General features: G+C 33.9%; 1 protein-coding gene across 1 annotated transcript; it reads right to left on the reverse strand.

Annotated features, from left to right (window-relative positions):
- Window positions 1–12,426: 12,426 nt before the first annotated feature.
- KERA (keratocan) lies at window positions 12,427–17,813 on the reverse strand (the record flags this gene model as incomplete). The annotated part of the gene is made up of 2 exons (XM_082758738.1): window positions 12,427–12,599; window positions 16,928–17,813. 2 exons carry the CDS (start codon window positions 17,811–17,813, stop codon window positions 12,427–12,429), a joined length of 1,059 nt encoding a protein of 352 aa, XP_082614864.1.
- Window positions 17,814–18,065: the final 252 nt, after the last annotated feature.

Here is an 18,065-nt window from a genome sequence, read left to right on the forward strand (position 1 = left end):
TTCTGTGACAGAGTTTGAACTATTTTAATTTAAATAAATTTGGGTACTATGTTTGTAACTTTGAATAAAGATAATAAAAGGGAACAAAAGAGAAATCCATAATATATTATCTGAAAAGAAAAATAACCAAAAGCAACAAAAACCCCTTTCCCTTTGGCAGTTTTTTTTTTTTTTTTTTTACTCCATGAAACATGAGAACTTTTATTATATAAAACTGCTTTCTTGTGCTTTTTCCTTTAGGCTTGCCAACAAGGGATGATGATTTAATTCTTTCCAGATATTCAGTTGATTTAATATAATTTATTTCATGTGGAACAGAACAGGGTAAATGGGCATTGGTCCTAGAATATTTATTCTTTTTCACAAATCTGTAAGGGTACATTTAATAGAATCACAGCATATTTTTGGCAGTCAATTATTAAACTAATTACATGGTGTTTGATTATAAGACTGTCTAGTGAAGATCATATAGTGTTTGTACTGTGTGCATAACCCTGGATTTTTTCTTTGTTTTAATGGAGAATGATGTATGCTTGAATTGAAAATGCTATTTAAAACAGACGTACTTGAATAACAAACCCCTTTGCCCAGGTTCTTGAGACACAGCTGTTACTATTGCAAACCCAGAAGCTTTCATGTACCTCATTTTCATTTCATTTCTCTTGGATTATTCCAGGAATAGCTTGAAGCATTTATTATAGTTAAAAGCTTTTTTTTTTTTTTCTTTCTCTAAGTAAAACCAGTTTGATGAAAACCTCCATTTCATACTTATTGTTGTTCTTTTTCCTCTACCATTTGTCTTATATGTATGCAGTTTGTGTACTAGACATATAGATAATTAGATAACATACTAAAATGAGCATATGCATATCTCTATTATGTGCTATCGACACAAAGAACAACCTTACCACTGTAGGATTCTGGCAATCAGATTTGTAGATATGAAGAGAGAATGCATGATCCAGAACATTTTTTCCCCTTAACTAGATTAAGTATTGAAATAAAAATGCTGTTGCATTAAGGCAGAGCCAAAAAGTAATACCATGGGTAGAGAGAGGTTTGATATGAGATCTGATGAGTCCATTCTTCTCAATTTTTCACTCCTGTTTGACACTGAAATTCAGTAAAGTTGTAGATATTGCTAAAGGAGAAAGGGACCTAGGGAAATTCACATGATTTTCCTTTTACCCGTTTATTTTCCCTTCATGCTTTAACAGGACCCCATAAGGTCATGCTCACTATCTGGGAATGACTCCTTCACTGACTTCATAGTCCCGGGTGACAGAACAGATATTTTGTTGCTATTGCTGTTCTGGCCATTTCACAGCACTGCTGTGAAAACTCCACCTATCCATGCAACAAGCAATTCACTTTTAGATTCCTGAAACCCTCAAAGATGTAAGAACATAGGTTTATTGACTGATAATAAATAAATAAATAAATAAAGCCTGAAAAATATTTATCTGAAAAGCTAACCAGTCCTCTAGTGAAAATAAATAAACATATAAATAAATAAATAAATATTCAAGAGGAATTTCTGATATTCTGCAATCTAAATTTCATTTTGAATTTGATCCATATTAGTCAAGCTTAACTACCCAATTATTTGCCTTTCATGATTAAGATAAATTTACAAATCTATCCTATTTACAAGAGTAGAGATGCCCAAAATTTTGTGATTAACTAATGTTGCGTCTGTACCTAGAACTTCTTTACACATTTCTTGTGTAGCTATCCAACGTTGACTTTTCCCATTCAACATGAAACTTTTTTTTCCCTCTGATATTCCTAGAAAAAAAAAAATGAGGAGTTTTCCACTGCGTGTTGTTAAGCAGAGACCAGCAAGAAGCAAAATGTTTCTTTACAGCTTGTAGTACATCTCAGCCTTGATTCAGCACCTGAAAGCATTTAAAGGGCCAAAGCACTCCTGTAAAAAACGTTAGAGGGCCACTGAAAATTAGTAGACTGTGAATCTTGTATCAGCCAGTGTCTGAAACATTAGCTGATAAAACGAAGCACATGGAGAAGCATATGGTTTACAGAATAAGGGCTAAGCCAGAGAGCACTGCGGAGTTGATTTGCCAGCTGACATTGCTTCCTCCCGTGGTTTCCAACAAGTCTTTAGCAAAATTCATAGTTGTGGCATATTACCATATTCCTTCTGGAATTCATTCTAAAAGACAATTCCACATCAGCATGAAACAATACACAGAATATAGTAATGCATGATCTGAAGAAAGCTCAGAGGTGTCATTTTCAAATCGGCACAGTTTCTTTGTGTTTGTACAGGGCTCAAATGTTGGATTACATATTAATCACAGAATTTTAGACATTATTGCAAATATGAGACACTGTTACTGAAAGCTATTGCTCTTGCCTTACTTCTCAAAGAAGTAAAGATAGACTACACTGAGACATTGTGAGTCTTAGGTTTTAGGAAAGACCACAGAACCACTACAGAAGTCCTTGCGGAGCAGGAGCTTCCAAGCTTCCAGGCTCTTGGTTGTCATTCCAGAAAGCATCTGAGCTCTTTGTGCCTTCTTCCCTCCTGCTTTTTTTTTTTTATTATTATTATTATTTTTATTTTTATGCAAAGTGGATGCCCAAGTAGGCATCTCTCAAGCTTTTTTTCTGTTCCAAATAATCTTATTTTCCTTCTCACTCTATTGCTCTCCTTCTCTTAAACACCTTCTCTTCTTTTTCTTCCTTAGTCTTCTTTTTCATTTCTCTCATCTAGTATTTGACATCTTGTCTTTCCTTTCCTTTCAAGCTGTGGTTATATTCATACATACATAACAAATACAGTCAGCCATAACAAAAGCCTTTTCATATAATTGGGAGTACTGGTTATACTGCTACCAACTATGCCTGAAATAACTGCACAGATTTTAGAGATCTCTAAGAATTATCCATAAACAGACAGCTTTTTTTTCCACTACAATTTTTTTCTTCTGCCAAAAATTGTCTTTTTGTCTTCTTCTGCCATAAAGCCATCAAAAATAACTCACTTAAAATACTTGGTTTTAGTTCTTACTTTAGAGGAAGGCTTCCTGTACCTTAACTTATTTCAGTAATATACTAAATTCTGAGTTACCTTCACTTTCTTTTTTTTGGGGAACTTTCCAAAATCAATGTAGGAATTCTCTAGAGTAAATGTATGCATTAGAAAATCATTTGAATGAGCTTCATTGTCCAACATCACATACATTTCTACTGTCAGTTTATGAACTTTTGGGGAAAGTGATATGTCACTTTGTATTTCCTCTTTAACTTATTTTCATTTCTGAAAATAGTTTCAGCTTGGAAAACTCTTTGCTCTGTTCTTACCACTGAAAGAGGATAGACAGAACTTTTCTTATAAGACATTTTGTTCAAAGGGCTTACTCTCTTGAAAGGCTAGGAATTTCCATTCCCAGCAAACAAATAGACTGAGGTCACTAGCTCAGGTGATTCCCAGTTCATCATACATTTTGTTGAATTTCAAACCAATCTTAAAATTAAAATATGTCTCTCTACACATACATGGATCAGGGATATAAATTTTACGTGTTTTCCTTTCAATGGGATGAAAATATTGAATGTGAAATGTTGCTACTAATATATTCACAGACAAGATTAATCTAAAACATTTTAAATTGTTAATGATAAGACAGACTTGCTCAAAGTTTATTTTCTTTTAAATAAGGCAAATGAATTAATCAAAACTATTTTGGAAATTCTTTCTGAAATGATTAAAAAAGATAATTAAAAACTGTAAATCTGTAAGAGCATTTGACATATTTCCCTTGAAAAGAGTAACAGCTTTCAAAGAAGAGATTTATTTTATTTTACTTATTATTATTATTATTTTTAACAACAGATGCTTACTTGAGCTTTCAGTGAGACTTAATTGCTGGTCTGTGTCTGAGCTATTATGTTTAAACAATTTCTGTAGATTTGGAAGAGTTGATTGATGATTATTTAGTCCTGATCATAATGGTCAGTATGAAAAAAAAATGCCACAAACTCACCCCTGGTCAATGACACTTCATGCCATCATGGAACAGATGCAACATACAGATGGGCATATAAATGCATCATTGAGGCGTGGGCTTGACCGTGGACACTATTGAACAGGTTATCCATGATTGTGAAACATGTTGCAATCAAGCAAGACAAGCAGTTAAAGCCTTTCTGGTTTGGAGTAGAATGGCTGAAATACCAATATGGTGAGGTCTGGCAGATTGATTATATCACACCCGCACAAACATGCCAAAGCGAGTGCCTTGTGCTTACAATGGCAGAAGCAACTGCCAGATGGCTGGAAACATACCCTATGCCACTACCCAAAACACTATCTGGGTCTTAAAAGACAAATTTATAAGACAAAATAGTGACATGGCACCCCATAAAGAACTGAGTCAGGCAAGGGGACTCATTTCCAAAACAACCTCATAGACATTTGGACCAAAGATCATAGCATCGAGTAGGTATATCACATCCCCCATCATACATCAACCTCTGTGAAAAACAAACAATACAATGAGCTGTTAAAGACTACACTGAGAGCAATGGGTTCTGGGACATTCTAGCATTGGGATACACTTTTGGCAAAGGCCACCTGGTTAGTCAACACTAGGGAATCTGCCATTTGAGCTAGCCCCAACAAATCAAAAACCCTACATACTGTAAAAGGTGGTAAGTCTGCATAGTGCACAAAAAGAACATTCTAGGAGAGACAGACTGGGTTATTCCTGTCTTGGAATCTGTGGGATTGCTTTTGCTCAAGGATCTGGATGCACTTGCTGAGTAATGTGGAAGGATGGGGAATTGTGATGTGTACCTCTAGAGGATTTGATTTACTGGGTTAAACTACAATTTGGTTCAATCTGTGTGGGCAGCTCCTTGAAGGAAATATGAAAACGTGTGAGGCACTTACCTTAGAAGTATATTTGCTCTCCAAAATGTATACAGCTTCCACCTAAATGTGACTATTTGCTGATATTTGTATAGATGAGGCAGTGGAGTTGTCTACTAATTTCCTCTTCTTAGCACATTAAGATCTATTGTAAAAGATAATGTATTTCCGGGAATAGTTCTGTATAACTGCTAACAGAAAGCAGTACAGATATACCAGGCTTTCTTTTATTTTTATTTATTTATTTATTTATTTTATTAGATAAAGTAGTTATAGAGGTGTAACGTGCCAAGCAGAATGTATCAGGTTGGCTTGTTAACTTTAGTGTTAGGATCCTCCAAGCTCCTAGAGCTTGAAATAAATTTAAAAACTTTTTTTTTTTTTTTTTAATCAGTGTTGATTCTATGCTAGACAGACCTAATTGTTGTCTGTTTTTCACTTATACAAGTAATTACATGTATTTTTGTCTGACAGTTTGACTCAATTACATCTTTGTCTCAACCTGTCTTGCACTAGATTATTTTCTGCTCTGAGTGTGATAAAAGAGACTTCATTTAACAGCAGAACTAATTTCTTGCCTTGATTCCTACCACTTGATTCAACTTATTTATAACCCTGAGCTGCTAGTCACCTTGGGCTCCTCAGACACAAGGCTCACGGGCTGATATTACTCCATAAGCCCAGTTTGCCCATGTTAGACACTGCCCAGTAGCAACGGGACTTATTGTGCTCCATCCTTCATAATACCAACACTGAGAAAAATCCCAGTATAGAGATAATATTAAACTTGGAATAAGGGGCTACCAAGGCTTCAGGAAGTAGGTGGAGGATCTCTGATAAAGACAGTTATTATTCTTATCCATCACCTATTACAAGAGCACAAGTTGTAAAAGAGATCTGCTTGGAGGAGGTAGCGGGCAACTAACTTGTATGCCTGAAGAACAGAAGCCCTTCTTGTGGGTACAACAACATTGTGACAGCTTGAGTAAGAAAGGTATCAAGTAATGTTAGGAAAACAAGGTCTCTTCACATTATTCTTTGTAATGTTTATAATGTACAGTCCACAGCAAGGAAGAGAGTGTATTTAACAGAACAAAGAAGTAAAATATGGATATGGAAAAAACAGGCACCACAGGCAGCCTTGAATCCTGGAAATACTCAGTTTCCAATGCAGACATCTTGCACAAACATTGACACCAATGACAGTTGAAACAGCACACAAAGGGGGATATGTATGCAGAGCTCATAAAAGTAGGAAAATACGGGCATAATTCATATTAGTGCCTTGAGAAGAATAAGAAGCATGCATAATATTGCTGCTAGAAATCATTCTCAATGTTCTTCAACACCTGAAAAGTCTGTTATGGGATCTCAGACAAAAAGAAAATGTTAAAAATAACAATGAAAGAAAAAAAAAAAAAAGAAAAAGAAAGCACAGAAATCCTGTGTAGGGAACAGTTTTTGTTGTTGCTTGTTTTTTTTTTTTTTTCTTTCAGTTGATTTATTTGATGGTCAGACCAATAAAAAAAAATTATTTGACTAAGAATTAAACATTTTCATCTTTTTTTTTTTTTTTCTTTTTCTTTGTTGAACCAGAAAATAAACCTCACACCATGTTTTTATGTTGCACTTTAAATCAGTGTTTAGGAACTTGTATCGAGTCAGTTCAAACACAAAAATTACTAGCTTTTTAAAGGATCCAAAACACTTTCATTCTCAGATAAAAGCTTCACCAACAGCTTTTTCTTTTGTCCAGTAAGTCAGAGACAGGGGTTGTAGGGGTCCTGTGCCTGGCCACTTTCTCAGACAAGGAATTTTAGGTGTATTCGAGCAGAGTAGCTCCTGCTTTTCATGCTGCTGGGCTGTATCTAGAAGGACTGCTATCATTCCTTTTCAATTGGTGCAGTTCCATCTGTTAAAAGAAGCAAATGCTCAGATTCATAAAATAGTGAACCTCCTGTCTGGTGATCAAAACAGCCTCCTCAGAGAAAAAAAAAAATCTACACTCCAGTTCACTCTCTGGTGGATTTGAGCCTAGATCCTATAATACCATGAAGGCTATCCTCATTGCCAGTGTAGAGTTTCAGTGGATTATTTCAAGTCCTGAAACAATGCAGAGAATCACAAGGAGATCACCCTTCTTGAAAATAAGCTTCCTAGTAGTAGGAGGAAAATTTAAGGCAAATTCCAGGGTTTTATTACCTAGAGAAGGGCACTAGCATGCTATTTTAGTGTCTCATTAGAGGATTATTGAGAAGCATGAACACTGTTATATTTTTTCCCTGTGGCTATTTGTGTATTTTTTATGAATTCACTAATAATTCAGAAAAACTGATATTTTCATGAGTAAATGCTTTATTGGAAAAGCCTGGTTTCACTGAGCATTGCTGATTGCATGTATGACTTTTATTGCCCCAGTCCCTAATTAGGAACAGATCTGTTTGTGGAAGATGTGATTCCAGTTTCTTCACAATTTTTCCTATAAAAGAAAAAGACTGGGGGGAACAAAAGCCTTGGAAATGACATTTCCAGATATACTCTCTCTGCATGACAGCATCAGCCTGGGTTCGTGCATGTGTGTAGGAGGAGGTGTGAGTACTGTGAGCAGTAGGGCATGTTGCTGTGCAGTGGAACATGAGCAGCAGTCAAAAAAGTGCTTCCCCTAGAGAAAAACAGATATGACTGAGCTGCCAGGAACCAGGCAAAATCAGAACAGCCACTACTGCAGCATGCATAAACATGTTTAACCTAAAAAACACCGAGGAAACAATACTGTATCTAGCTGATCAAGAGGCAGGTAGGCTGGTCAAATGTATATGCTACAGAAAGCAAGACAAAAACAGCAAGAATACCCATGCTATTTGTAACAGTGCAAGGATGTGAGAAACAACTGTATTGATAAACTCTTAAAATTCATTGCAGTATAGATTTGTTTGAACTAGCACTGACAGAGCAAGCATAGAGTATGCTTGCTTAGGATAATAATGCTAACTGTACTAATGAGGAAGAAAGTAAATTAGCTAAGGCAGAATATTATGCAGATGGGATTATATTGCTTCAGATGCTTGACGTGAAATGGCTAGCAATGCTTCTGTGTATCATTATTCACACAGGGTTTTGGCATGTAGACTTACCCTTCCTTACTCCCCAAAGTGATTCTGGGGAAAGCAAAACAAAAACAAAAACAAACAAAAACAAACAAACAAACAAAAACTTATGGAGGAGACTTTCAGAGAAGAGGAAGATATTTACTCGCTGACTTCAACAATGCCAAAGATTCTTTGTCACACATTGCAGAAATAGGATATTAGTTGTTCAACACCCAACATAGCAATTTATATGTTAGAGTAATAGAATTCCAGATAGATAATGTAACTAACTACAGCATAATATTAGGAAATATATTTTCTAGGCTGAAAAAAGAGAGCAAGTATATGTGACAAAAATTGGAAACCATTTGGGTGCAGCAAGGCACACTGAATGCAGGCATAACACTGGATATGTCTTGGAATTTGTAATCACAAACATGCAAATTGGCTTGCTAGTCATCTTCAAAAAATTTACCTCTTATTGTTTGTATTTTTTCCTTCTAGCTTCATACAAGCTTCTGTGGTCACTGGAATCTCTGCAGATGATTGTTGTTGTGGTGTTTTTCATTAAAAATGAAGAAGAAGAAAGTGGTAACAAACTGCTTGGAATAGTGAGAAAGAAACAGAAAATGCTAGAGAAGTTTATGAAGCTGGTCAACTATTCGTTTTTTGTTTTTTGTTTTTTTGTTTTTTTGTTTTTTTTTAAATTATGCTGGCAGCGTCTATAAAGGATTTTTATTTCTGCAGAGCCAGATACATTAAAAAACACTTACAGGCTTTTGATGAAGTCATAATGCAAACTTCAATCAAGTTGGCAGATATGTCAGAAATGTCTGGGTACTTCTCATTTCTTGAGCCTCACTTTTTTTAATGCTTTTCTTTACAGTGCAACCATCCATACGCTGAGCTGAGGTGTTAACACATCTGTGTTAACTGTCATCATTTCAAAATTAACTCATACCTAATATGCATTTCTGGCAAAGCACTAGGTATTTGTGGCTTGGTTAGCTATTGACCATAGTTGCAGTGTTATTAAGGTGACTTGACTTATTCTGTTTTACATACTTCTTCTAGACATAGTTGCTTCTATACATGATAATCCGTTCAAATCAGTTTGTAATGCACTTTGGTAATTAAGTGAAACACATGTCAACTTTATGATGGTAGTTGTGCATTCAGACTGGACAGATGAGTGGTCTGCTCCTCCCTCCTTGCAGTGGAAGAGGCTGCACTTTTTCTGAACCATAAAATATCAGTGGTGAGAGTTAAAGGAACCATGGGTTAGGAAAAATTAACATCAGACTTTCAAGCACAATGATGCTTTTTACATTGTTTTAGAGATCCTCTTCATAGGGAAAAAGGCAGTGTGTTTTACTGTTTCATTTATAGTCTTCTGGCATGACAAATGAATAAGGTGAGATGTGGCTGAAAGCCTACATCATTTAGTTTCCCATTTCCTTTATATTGTTTGATTCATCTGTGGTAGCAGAAAGATTTGAGCATGAATATAGTCATGTGATTCAAAAATGATGTGATTTAGGCCTGTTATTGGAATCTGAGAGGGAATTTCACCAACTTTCCCAGAATATTTAGAACATCAAGACCATTGCAAATAGAGTTATGAATGCAATAAAACTGCTCAACCCTCAACTAAGGTTGATTTATCTTGTGAAGATCAGTGCAGTAACAAACCTATTTTTCATTTTACATTGAATTATTTAATTCTATAGATATTTTTCATTCTACTATGCAATCAAGATGGGACAAATTAGCCTAAATGGGGATACTTGGGGTTTTCTTTTTGTTAAACTGTTTCCAGATATGAAGTCAGCTGGTTGTATCAAAGGTGTAAGACATAAAGCAGTTGGTAAGAACAGCTCTTCAACTTAATAAATTTGTCCAAGGAAGTATCGTGAACTTTTGTCTTCATTGAGACTAACTGGGATTTGCCAATTAAAAGTCCTTAGGATCAATCCGCATATGTACAAAGATTGTTCCAAAGACAGACAAAGACCTTTGAAGAATTCATAAGGCTATCCATCCTACAGTCATATGTCATCAATTGGAAAAAAATCTGTTGATATCAACCCAGCTGAGGGAAAGCAACCATTAACAACAATTTTATTATAGAAAACATAATGTCCCTACCAAGAAAACTCAGTACATTCACATTCCATTGTCCCTGAATGTTTTTAGTTCTAATAGATTAAATTATCTAATAGATAATTTTGAAATCTCTTTGGAGAAGGGTTAGTCTTTTTTGTTTGTTGGTTGGTTTTAAAACCAGATAGTGTCTAAAGTGTCATAATCTTTGGCTGGAACTTTAGGATGCTTTCCGATATTGCCCATTAGGACTTATAACAATGTGCATATATACCTCTAAATACCCACACTGTAATATGTATATTTTTTATTTGTTGTAAGTAGAAATTAATTTCCAAGTACAAGCAGATGATCGTTATAATTTAATTAGTAACACTGTCACACAAAATTTTCTTTTCAAAAAATAAATTACTATGTTATTACTAAATTAAAGAACATAGGTAAACATGCATATATACTGTAGAGAATTTTTAAATCTTCTGTATTTTTTCATATAGATTGAACATAGAGGAACAGAAAATATTTTGCTAAAATGGCAGAAGTTTCCCAGAAATCACATAAAATGAACCGCAATAATAAAGGTTTTCATAACAGGATTTCAGAAAAAGAGATTATTTCTATGTTGGGTTTCTATACTGGATTATATACAGAAGTGCACTGGAGGAGAACAAGGCCTGAGGCCTCTGAAAGGCCTTTGGGGGGAAAAAAAAAAAAAAAAAAGACTCTGAAAGTTGCAATTCTCAGCACTTTTAAGGACCTACTTTTAAGTAAATGTTTTATCTTCAAAGAAAAAGTATACCACATGCATAGTTTAAAATGTTTGTTATAAAGGCCAGTCTTGAAATGTTAAAAATATACGCAAGATGTTGAAGAGCAACTAATTGTTCCTATCTACAAATGCAAGAAGACTGAAATAATATGACTGATGGATAGTCTATTATGCTGGCTATCAGAAATAACAAAAATGTCATATTGTCCCAGTGAACAGTTAAGTCAAATATTTGAGATATGTATTAAAATATGTATTAAAATTTCAGTATATAATCCCAGTATATCTTAGAAAACAAAACAAAATAATAATAATAAAAAAACACAAAACAAACAAACAAAAAACCATAAACCTAACAGAGAAGAAAATTAATAATAATAATAATAATAATAATTAATAATAATAATAAAGGTGTCTGCTTATATCTCTCTTGTTAGTGAGTTGTGAATTTGCTGTGATAAATACCTCTCCAAAATTCTGCTGTGATAAATACTTCTCCAAAATCCAGTGTTATGTACATATATATGATAATTAAATACTGCTCTGAGTTTGTTGTATTTGCTTAAACTGACACTCTTCCTATACAAATATTTGGTTAGTTCAGAAAGTAAGTTGTGAGTAGCTGGGGAAGGGAATGTTTTCTCTTAATTTCCTAATTTTATATTTATTACTGTTATATTAACTTGACATTTTAATTTCTGTGAAGAACCTACTCTGTGATAGGGAATCATTACTTTACTTGGTTTTATCTCTAGGGAAACAAAATATAAACCAAATACTCAATGACAGTCCTAAAACTGAAGAAAGAAATTATGTCAACGTTAGAAATGGAATACCGAAGAAAGAAACAGCACAAAATTGTCACTTTGATAGAGTAAGATTTCATGTCATATTCCCTTGTAAGGATTTGAGCTGGATAAGTGTATTTCAATTTTGAAATCACACACTGAATAAGTCATATATCAATATATATTTGGTATATTGTTTTGGGGCCTACATCTCACACATTTCATGTCTTAAAATACCAATATCAGTCTTCCCATCTTCAAGGGATGACAACAATTTATGAATTATTTACATGATAAGTAGCTGTTCATTGTTAGACAGTGACTATCCTAAAGACTGACAGTTTTGATAGATAGTGTTCATGTAAAACATGATTATTCTATCAAATATTTAGCCAAGTGTATCCACATTCTTCATGCTAGTTACTAGGTAACAACTACATGGAGATATAATGATGTTAATAGGTTAGATATCACAGGTTTTGACAAGAGAGATAGAGTAGGTAAGAATTCTTTTTGGAATATTTTGAATAGTACTACAGATGTTTTTCAACATATTTGCATTAGGAATTCTTAGGTAAAGTATTAAGCATGTCTTATGTAGATCCAAAATCTCTTCTAAAAGAAGAACAATCTTTTCAGCTGTAGAAAAGATGCAAGCAAAGAACAAATTAAAGTCAAAATAAAACTGTTACTTCTTGATTTATGAGTTGGAACAAGTTTCATTCCAGCAAAACTTGTATCTTAGAGATCTCACAGCACAAGACTGACACTGAAATATGTTTATATGACAACAGCCTGCAGTAGTCGGAAACATATCATGATGTCCAATGGAATTGGAGGCTGAATTTCATTTCCATCCAAGCGTAGATAGCGGAGGCGAGGAATGTTACCATAAAAACCATAGTCTTCTGCTACAGTAATTGAGACTGGGCATATCTGAGTACCATTGACACCTGAAAATATAGATTAAACATGTTAGGTAATTTCCACGGGAAGGATTCATGAAGATAAAATGTGTTTAGAAGACAAATATGACAGCCTTTCACCAGTATTTTTATGGGAGTCACTTGTTGTCAGAGTTGGAAAAACACAGAATTAACAATTAACTACTTTGTTGTTAATGTAATAAAACATGTTAAATAACGTAATCCAGAACAGTGAATTGTATATTTAATGTTCTGTAATTATGACTAAAAGGTACTAGATACATAATTTTTTCTTGGACAGAGATTTTTCTTTGACAGAGACTAGCTTAGACAACTGTCTGTATTTATTGAGACATAGCTCTTTGACCTCAGAGGGACCAAAACAAGGCTAATGCTGAGGAATTTCAAACCTCTTACTGCAATTATACTGCACAATTTTTAGCAGATATACTTCACTGAAGATGTCATATTCAAACTGATAACAATATTGAATCAGAGGACCTGTTCATATGTCTGTATTTTCCTGTTCTTTCAAATTCCTCAGTACAGTTCTCTTTAATTGCAGTAATAAAATGTGCAACGGAATATACTTTTTCCTAATTTAAAAGCCAAGACATGCTTAAAATTCTTTATGAATCACACATATATTAACATTCATAAAATAATAATAAAACAATAATTTGAATTTGCTTATATTCATATGGGTTAAATAGATTGGATTCTTTACATTGTCTCTCCTAAATTACTTCCATCACTTAACAAAAATGTTTTTCACATCTTGTCTTCAGTTATTGTATAGCACAGCTGACCTATTTCAGCCTTATTCTAGAAAATACTGGCGGTGTTTGCTTATTAAAGATGTCAAATTCCTTGGACCAAATTACAGTCTTTAGTGATTAATCTGACTGCATGAAGATCTTGTTGGCGCCAGACCACCTGCAAAAACTACTTGAATAGAGAATGTAACAGATTTTTATTTTTTTTTCTGAGTACCCTAGAAATAGAAAAAGAAAAGCTTTTTGCATTTTTTCTCCCTTATACATGTATTTAGTAATAATAATATCCACATATTATATCAATAATAGTATATCCACAATATCTGATTACAAACCCCAAAATTCATTTAAAATAAAACATGATTTGATTTGATTTGATTTGATCAAAAGAAAAATAATATTTCTGAATAACATAGTACAGATGTTTGCAACATCTTGGAAACAAACATTATCTTTGTCATGGAAACTAGATAAATACATCTATTCAGGCAAGGACTGAATATTTTATCAGAAACATTATATCAAATCCTCTTTGCCTATGTTGTGAAATTTTATTAATTCATCAGATATTTTGGGAAGGCATTTGATATTCTTGGAAGAAACAAGGTACAACTTTTTTTTCATGTGTGAAAATGAAGCAGGAAGCTTGAGACTATCATTATGGAAATGATATTTACATGGTATTTCCAAGTTTTACAAATGAATCAACATTATGTAGCAGAAAATACATCTTCTCAAGTCAAAATGCTGTCCCTAGGAAACAAGATGGCTTCAAATGAACTCTAAACCTCTGTGTTCTCTGATCTAGAGAATATCTCAGTATAATAGTCTTCACTGGGTTAATTACTCCAACCTTAATGTGAGCAAGAAATTATGTAACAAGCAACCTGTGAAATGATTTCTTGATGGTGTGTGGTATGAAGAGGTTTGGTCTTTTACTGTTTTCCTCCTGTAAGTAACAAATCCTGCCAAATTATCAGAAGAGTAAAAGTCTCTCTTTCTTCTCGTTCAAACTTGGGGTTCATAGGTATATTGATAAATTTTACCAGCAGACGCAAGAGGGACAGGGCAATCCAGTTGTATGGAATGCATCCACCTAAACTGATCTATGCAGACAATAGTGTCAGCCTAAGCAAATCATTCGACTCTGTTTATAAACTTTGGAAAGATGGATACATTCAAAAGGTGATTCAGATCTCCCTAAGATGGATTGAATTTCCCTCTGGAATTGTGTATCACTTTCCATTTCCTAAGTTGGAAGACTGTATGACTAATTCAAAATAGATACTATAATCTGGGATGATTTATTCAAATAACATGAATCCATACGTGGTCAACAGTATTGATAAGTAGAATATTTAAAAATGAGGTTCTGGAGCTGCTATAGAAGAAAGCTTCCTCATTACTTACCAACACTGTGTATCTGCTGAAGAACCAGAAAGAATCTTATTTTTTTTTTTTTATCAATAAAACTCATAGCCTCTCAACATTTAGAAAATGAGTTTATATAGAAGATTAATCTGTTATGACATATATGATCAGGAAGATGCTTCTGGTTTAGTCTTGTAACCTACAGCTGCACCCATTGTGGTCTAGCTCAAATAGTTGGACTTCCTTTTTCCTTCTTATATATTAACTACAGCAGCCAAGGACAAACATGGCAAATTGTATGTTTCTGGGTTCTTTCAGCAAAGAAGCTAGTAGCAGTTATAGCTCAGGGGTCTGACAATAGGTCAGAATCTAGAACTTGAACCATTTTATCATTTTCTTCCAAATACTATATAATGGATTCTGATAGAAAAGTATTGCTGCTTGGCCCAAAGACTTCTTTTTTAAAAAAGTTTATTTGACCATTTTATACACAGCTACTTAGAGTAAATCCTCATTGGAAAAAAAAAAAAAAAAAAAAAAAAAGAGCAACCTTTCAAAGTGATTAAACAGTTAATGAATGTCCCATTTTGAAAAGTGGTAAACACATTTAGTAATGTAAATCTTGTAGAAAATTATTATGACAGACTAATTGGAAAATTAGTCTCAATGGGTGACTTTTCCTGGTTTTAACCTATTTTTTATCTTATTAAAGAAAATAAAATAATTTGGTAGGTTTTTCAGAGGGTCTGTGTTACCTGGACACAAAACACATCTTAATTGGGCAAGTTATATTCCATTGATCTTAATTTAGTATCCATTTAAAGAGACAGGAGATAAAGTCTACTCCTGAGGCCATTCAGTGAAACAATTAAGCTAAATCTCTTTGCTGCCAAGGCGGCAATGAAACATGTTCAGTGACAATGCATGTCATGAGCCCTAACTTTAATTAACTGTTAGGCTTTTTGCAGGCCAGTTAAATATGTTTGGGTTGTACAAAATTTATTTGTCTTTATGAGGTTTCATACATTTGATTTGCTGCATTCAATTAAATTATTATTAGTTATCTTCTGGTATGTTTTTCTTTGATAGAGCAGCCAAATTGTTATTTTTAGTATCTTTGTGAACTAAGTTAATACAACAGAGAAGTAAGGAACCATTTATTCAATTAAATCAGTGTAACAAGATGAAAAATGTGGAGAGGTGAATATATTCTGTGAAGTGATGATTAGAAAGTGATTACTTTGATTTTGACATGAAACAGCTTACTGTACTGCCTAGCAAAAGGCAACCACAGATAAGTAAACTAAGGGATTTAAGAACTTGGATCTTATAAGGATCTGCAGAACTTGTGAGCAGATGCTCTCTCTACCCTATATACCTAACTACCATGTTCTTGCTGTACAAGGATGAATGCCTGAAACATTGCTAGAAGCAAAATTATGTCATGACGGGCTTCTATTGCCTTGAGAATAAAGTCTTGTGTCATTTATACAAAGAAGACATTTGAGGAGATAAGCATTAGTAGAATGAAGTTTCTGTAAAGTTAGTTAAAAGAATTTTCAGGAAGAAAGGTTAATGATAAATACCAGCATTTCATACATAAAAAAAATAAAACATGGGTAGGATATTCAAGCTTGAAATATTCAATAGCCACAATGTTCTATTAGAAAAAGACCATTTTGACTGCAGATAACATTTTATTCTGCTTTAAGGGTCTCTCACATTAGGTTCCTTTTTTTTTGTTTAGGTAACAGGTAAAAGAGAGATGTTCAAATCAGCTGATATTTGATTCTGTTAGCTTAGTGAAGCTTCTAAGATGCTCATGAGCTTTGGAAAACTAGCAGTCTATATGTATATATATATGTATGTATATATATGTATATATATATATATGTATGTATATATCAAAATGTGAAGGGAAAAAATTTCCTTAAGCCACCTGTATTTCTGACCTTCTGATCTGCTTGTATTTTATTTTATTTATTTATTTATTTTCAGTATCAGAATTAACAAATCAAATGTGGTATTACTTACATAAATATATTTGGTTGTCATATTTAAAACTGACTTGAAAATTAGCCCATGGGAGGTTTTTTGCTCATCTCCCTATAGCCTGTGGCACATTTTTACTCTTTGTTTTCAAATAGTAATTTTTGTAGTTAAACAGTCATTTTCAAAGAATTAATGTTAATGACAATACACACTTACTTTTGATTCTGTTGTGATCAAGGTGAAGGTGCTCAAGACGAGCATTGATAGGTGGAATTTTAGTGAGCTGGTTATGAGACAGCTGTAAGTCTAGAATAGATGAAACATTAAACCCATTTGGGGGAATACCATCATCAGATAACTTATTGTAGTTCAGCCTAAGGAACGTCACTTTGGGTATTGCACTGAAGTAGTTTTCTGGTATCACTTCAATGGAGTTGTTGTCTAAAAACAGCTGCAGTGTGTTAGCTGGAATGCTTAAAGGCATCTTTTTAAGAGAATTTTTTGCTATGTTGAGTTGCATAAGACTGTTGAGTCCTTGGAAGGTGTCACTTTGAAGAGCGCTGTCCAACAAATTGTTCTGGTGCAGATCTAACATAGTAAGGTTTTCCAAGTTGCTGAAGACTCCTTCTGGGATTCTGGAGATTTTGTTTCTAGCCAGCCTTAGCTGTTCCAAGCCCACTGGTAATGGAGCAGGCACCTCTTCCAATTCATTATCTTCAAGGAACAAGTAAAGCAGCCTTTTCAGCTTGCTCAGCACACCACTCTCAATTCCACTGTTGGTAATTTTATTCTTGTTCAGATTTATCCACCTCAGATGAGTGGCATTCACAAAAGGCTTATCTGAAATTGTTTCAATTAGGTTGTTTTGAAGATAGAGGTACCAAATTCTTGCTGGGATTGCAGGTATTTCTTTAAGACCTTTGTTATCACAGTATAATGCATTGGGGAAACTAGGAGGACAAAAACATTCTTGTGGACACTCAAAAGTGTAGTGAGACCAATGTTCAGGATCCAGGTCATCATAAACTTGTCTCACAGTTCGAGTCCACACAGAATGGGCTAAGAATAAGAGCAAAAGGCTTGGACAGACTTTTAGAGTCATCTTTTGCCTTGGAAGGGGAGAAAAACAATTAGTTGTTTTAACACAATTCTCTAACCATATACCAGATTAACAAAACTGTATTACATTGCAAATAATATTTCCTTTATGAACAGCCAAATTCAGTTACCTATGGAATTAGTATAGCATGTTCAGGACAAATTTAACAGTAATACAAGTGTTAAATGTTAAACATTTTCCTGATTCAACTTAGTTTTTACATTTACTACCAATTTAACAGATGTTCTTTCAGAT

This window comes from Aythya marila (genome assembly GCF_965140915.1).
Source record: "Aythya marila genome assembly, chromosome: 1".
NCBI classification, from domain to species: Eukaryota; Metazoa; Chordata; class Aves; order Anseriformes; family Anatidae; genus Aythya; species Aythya marila.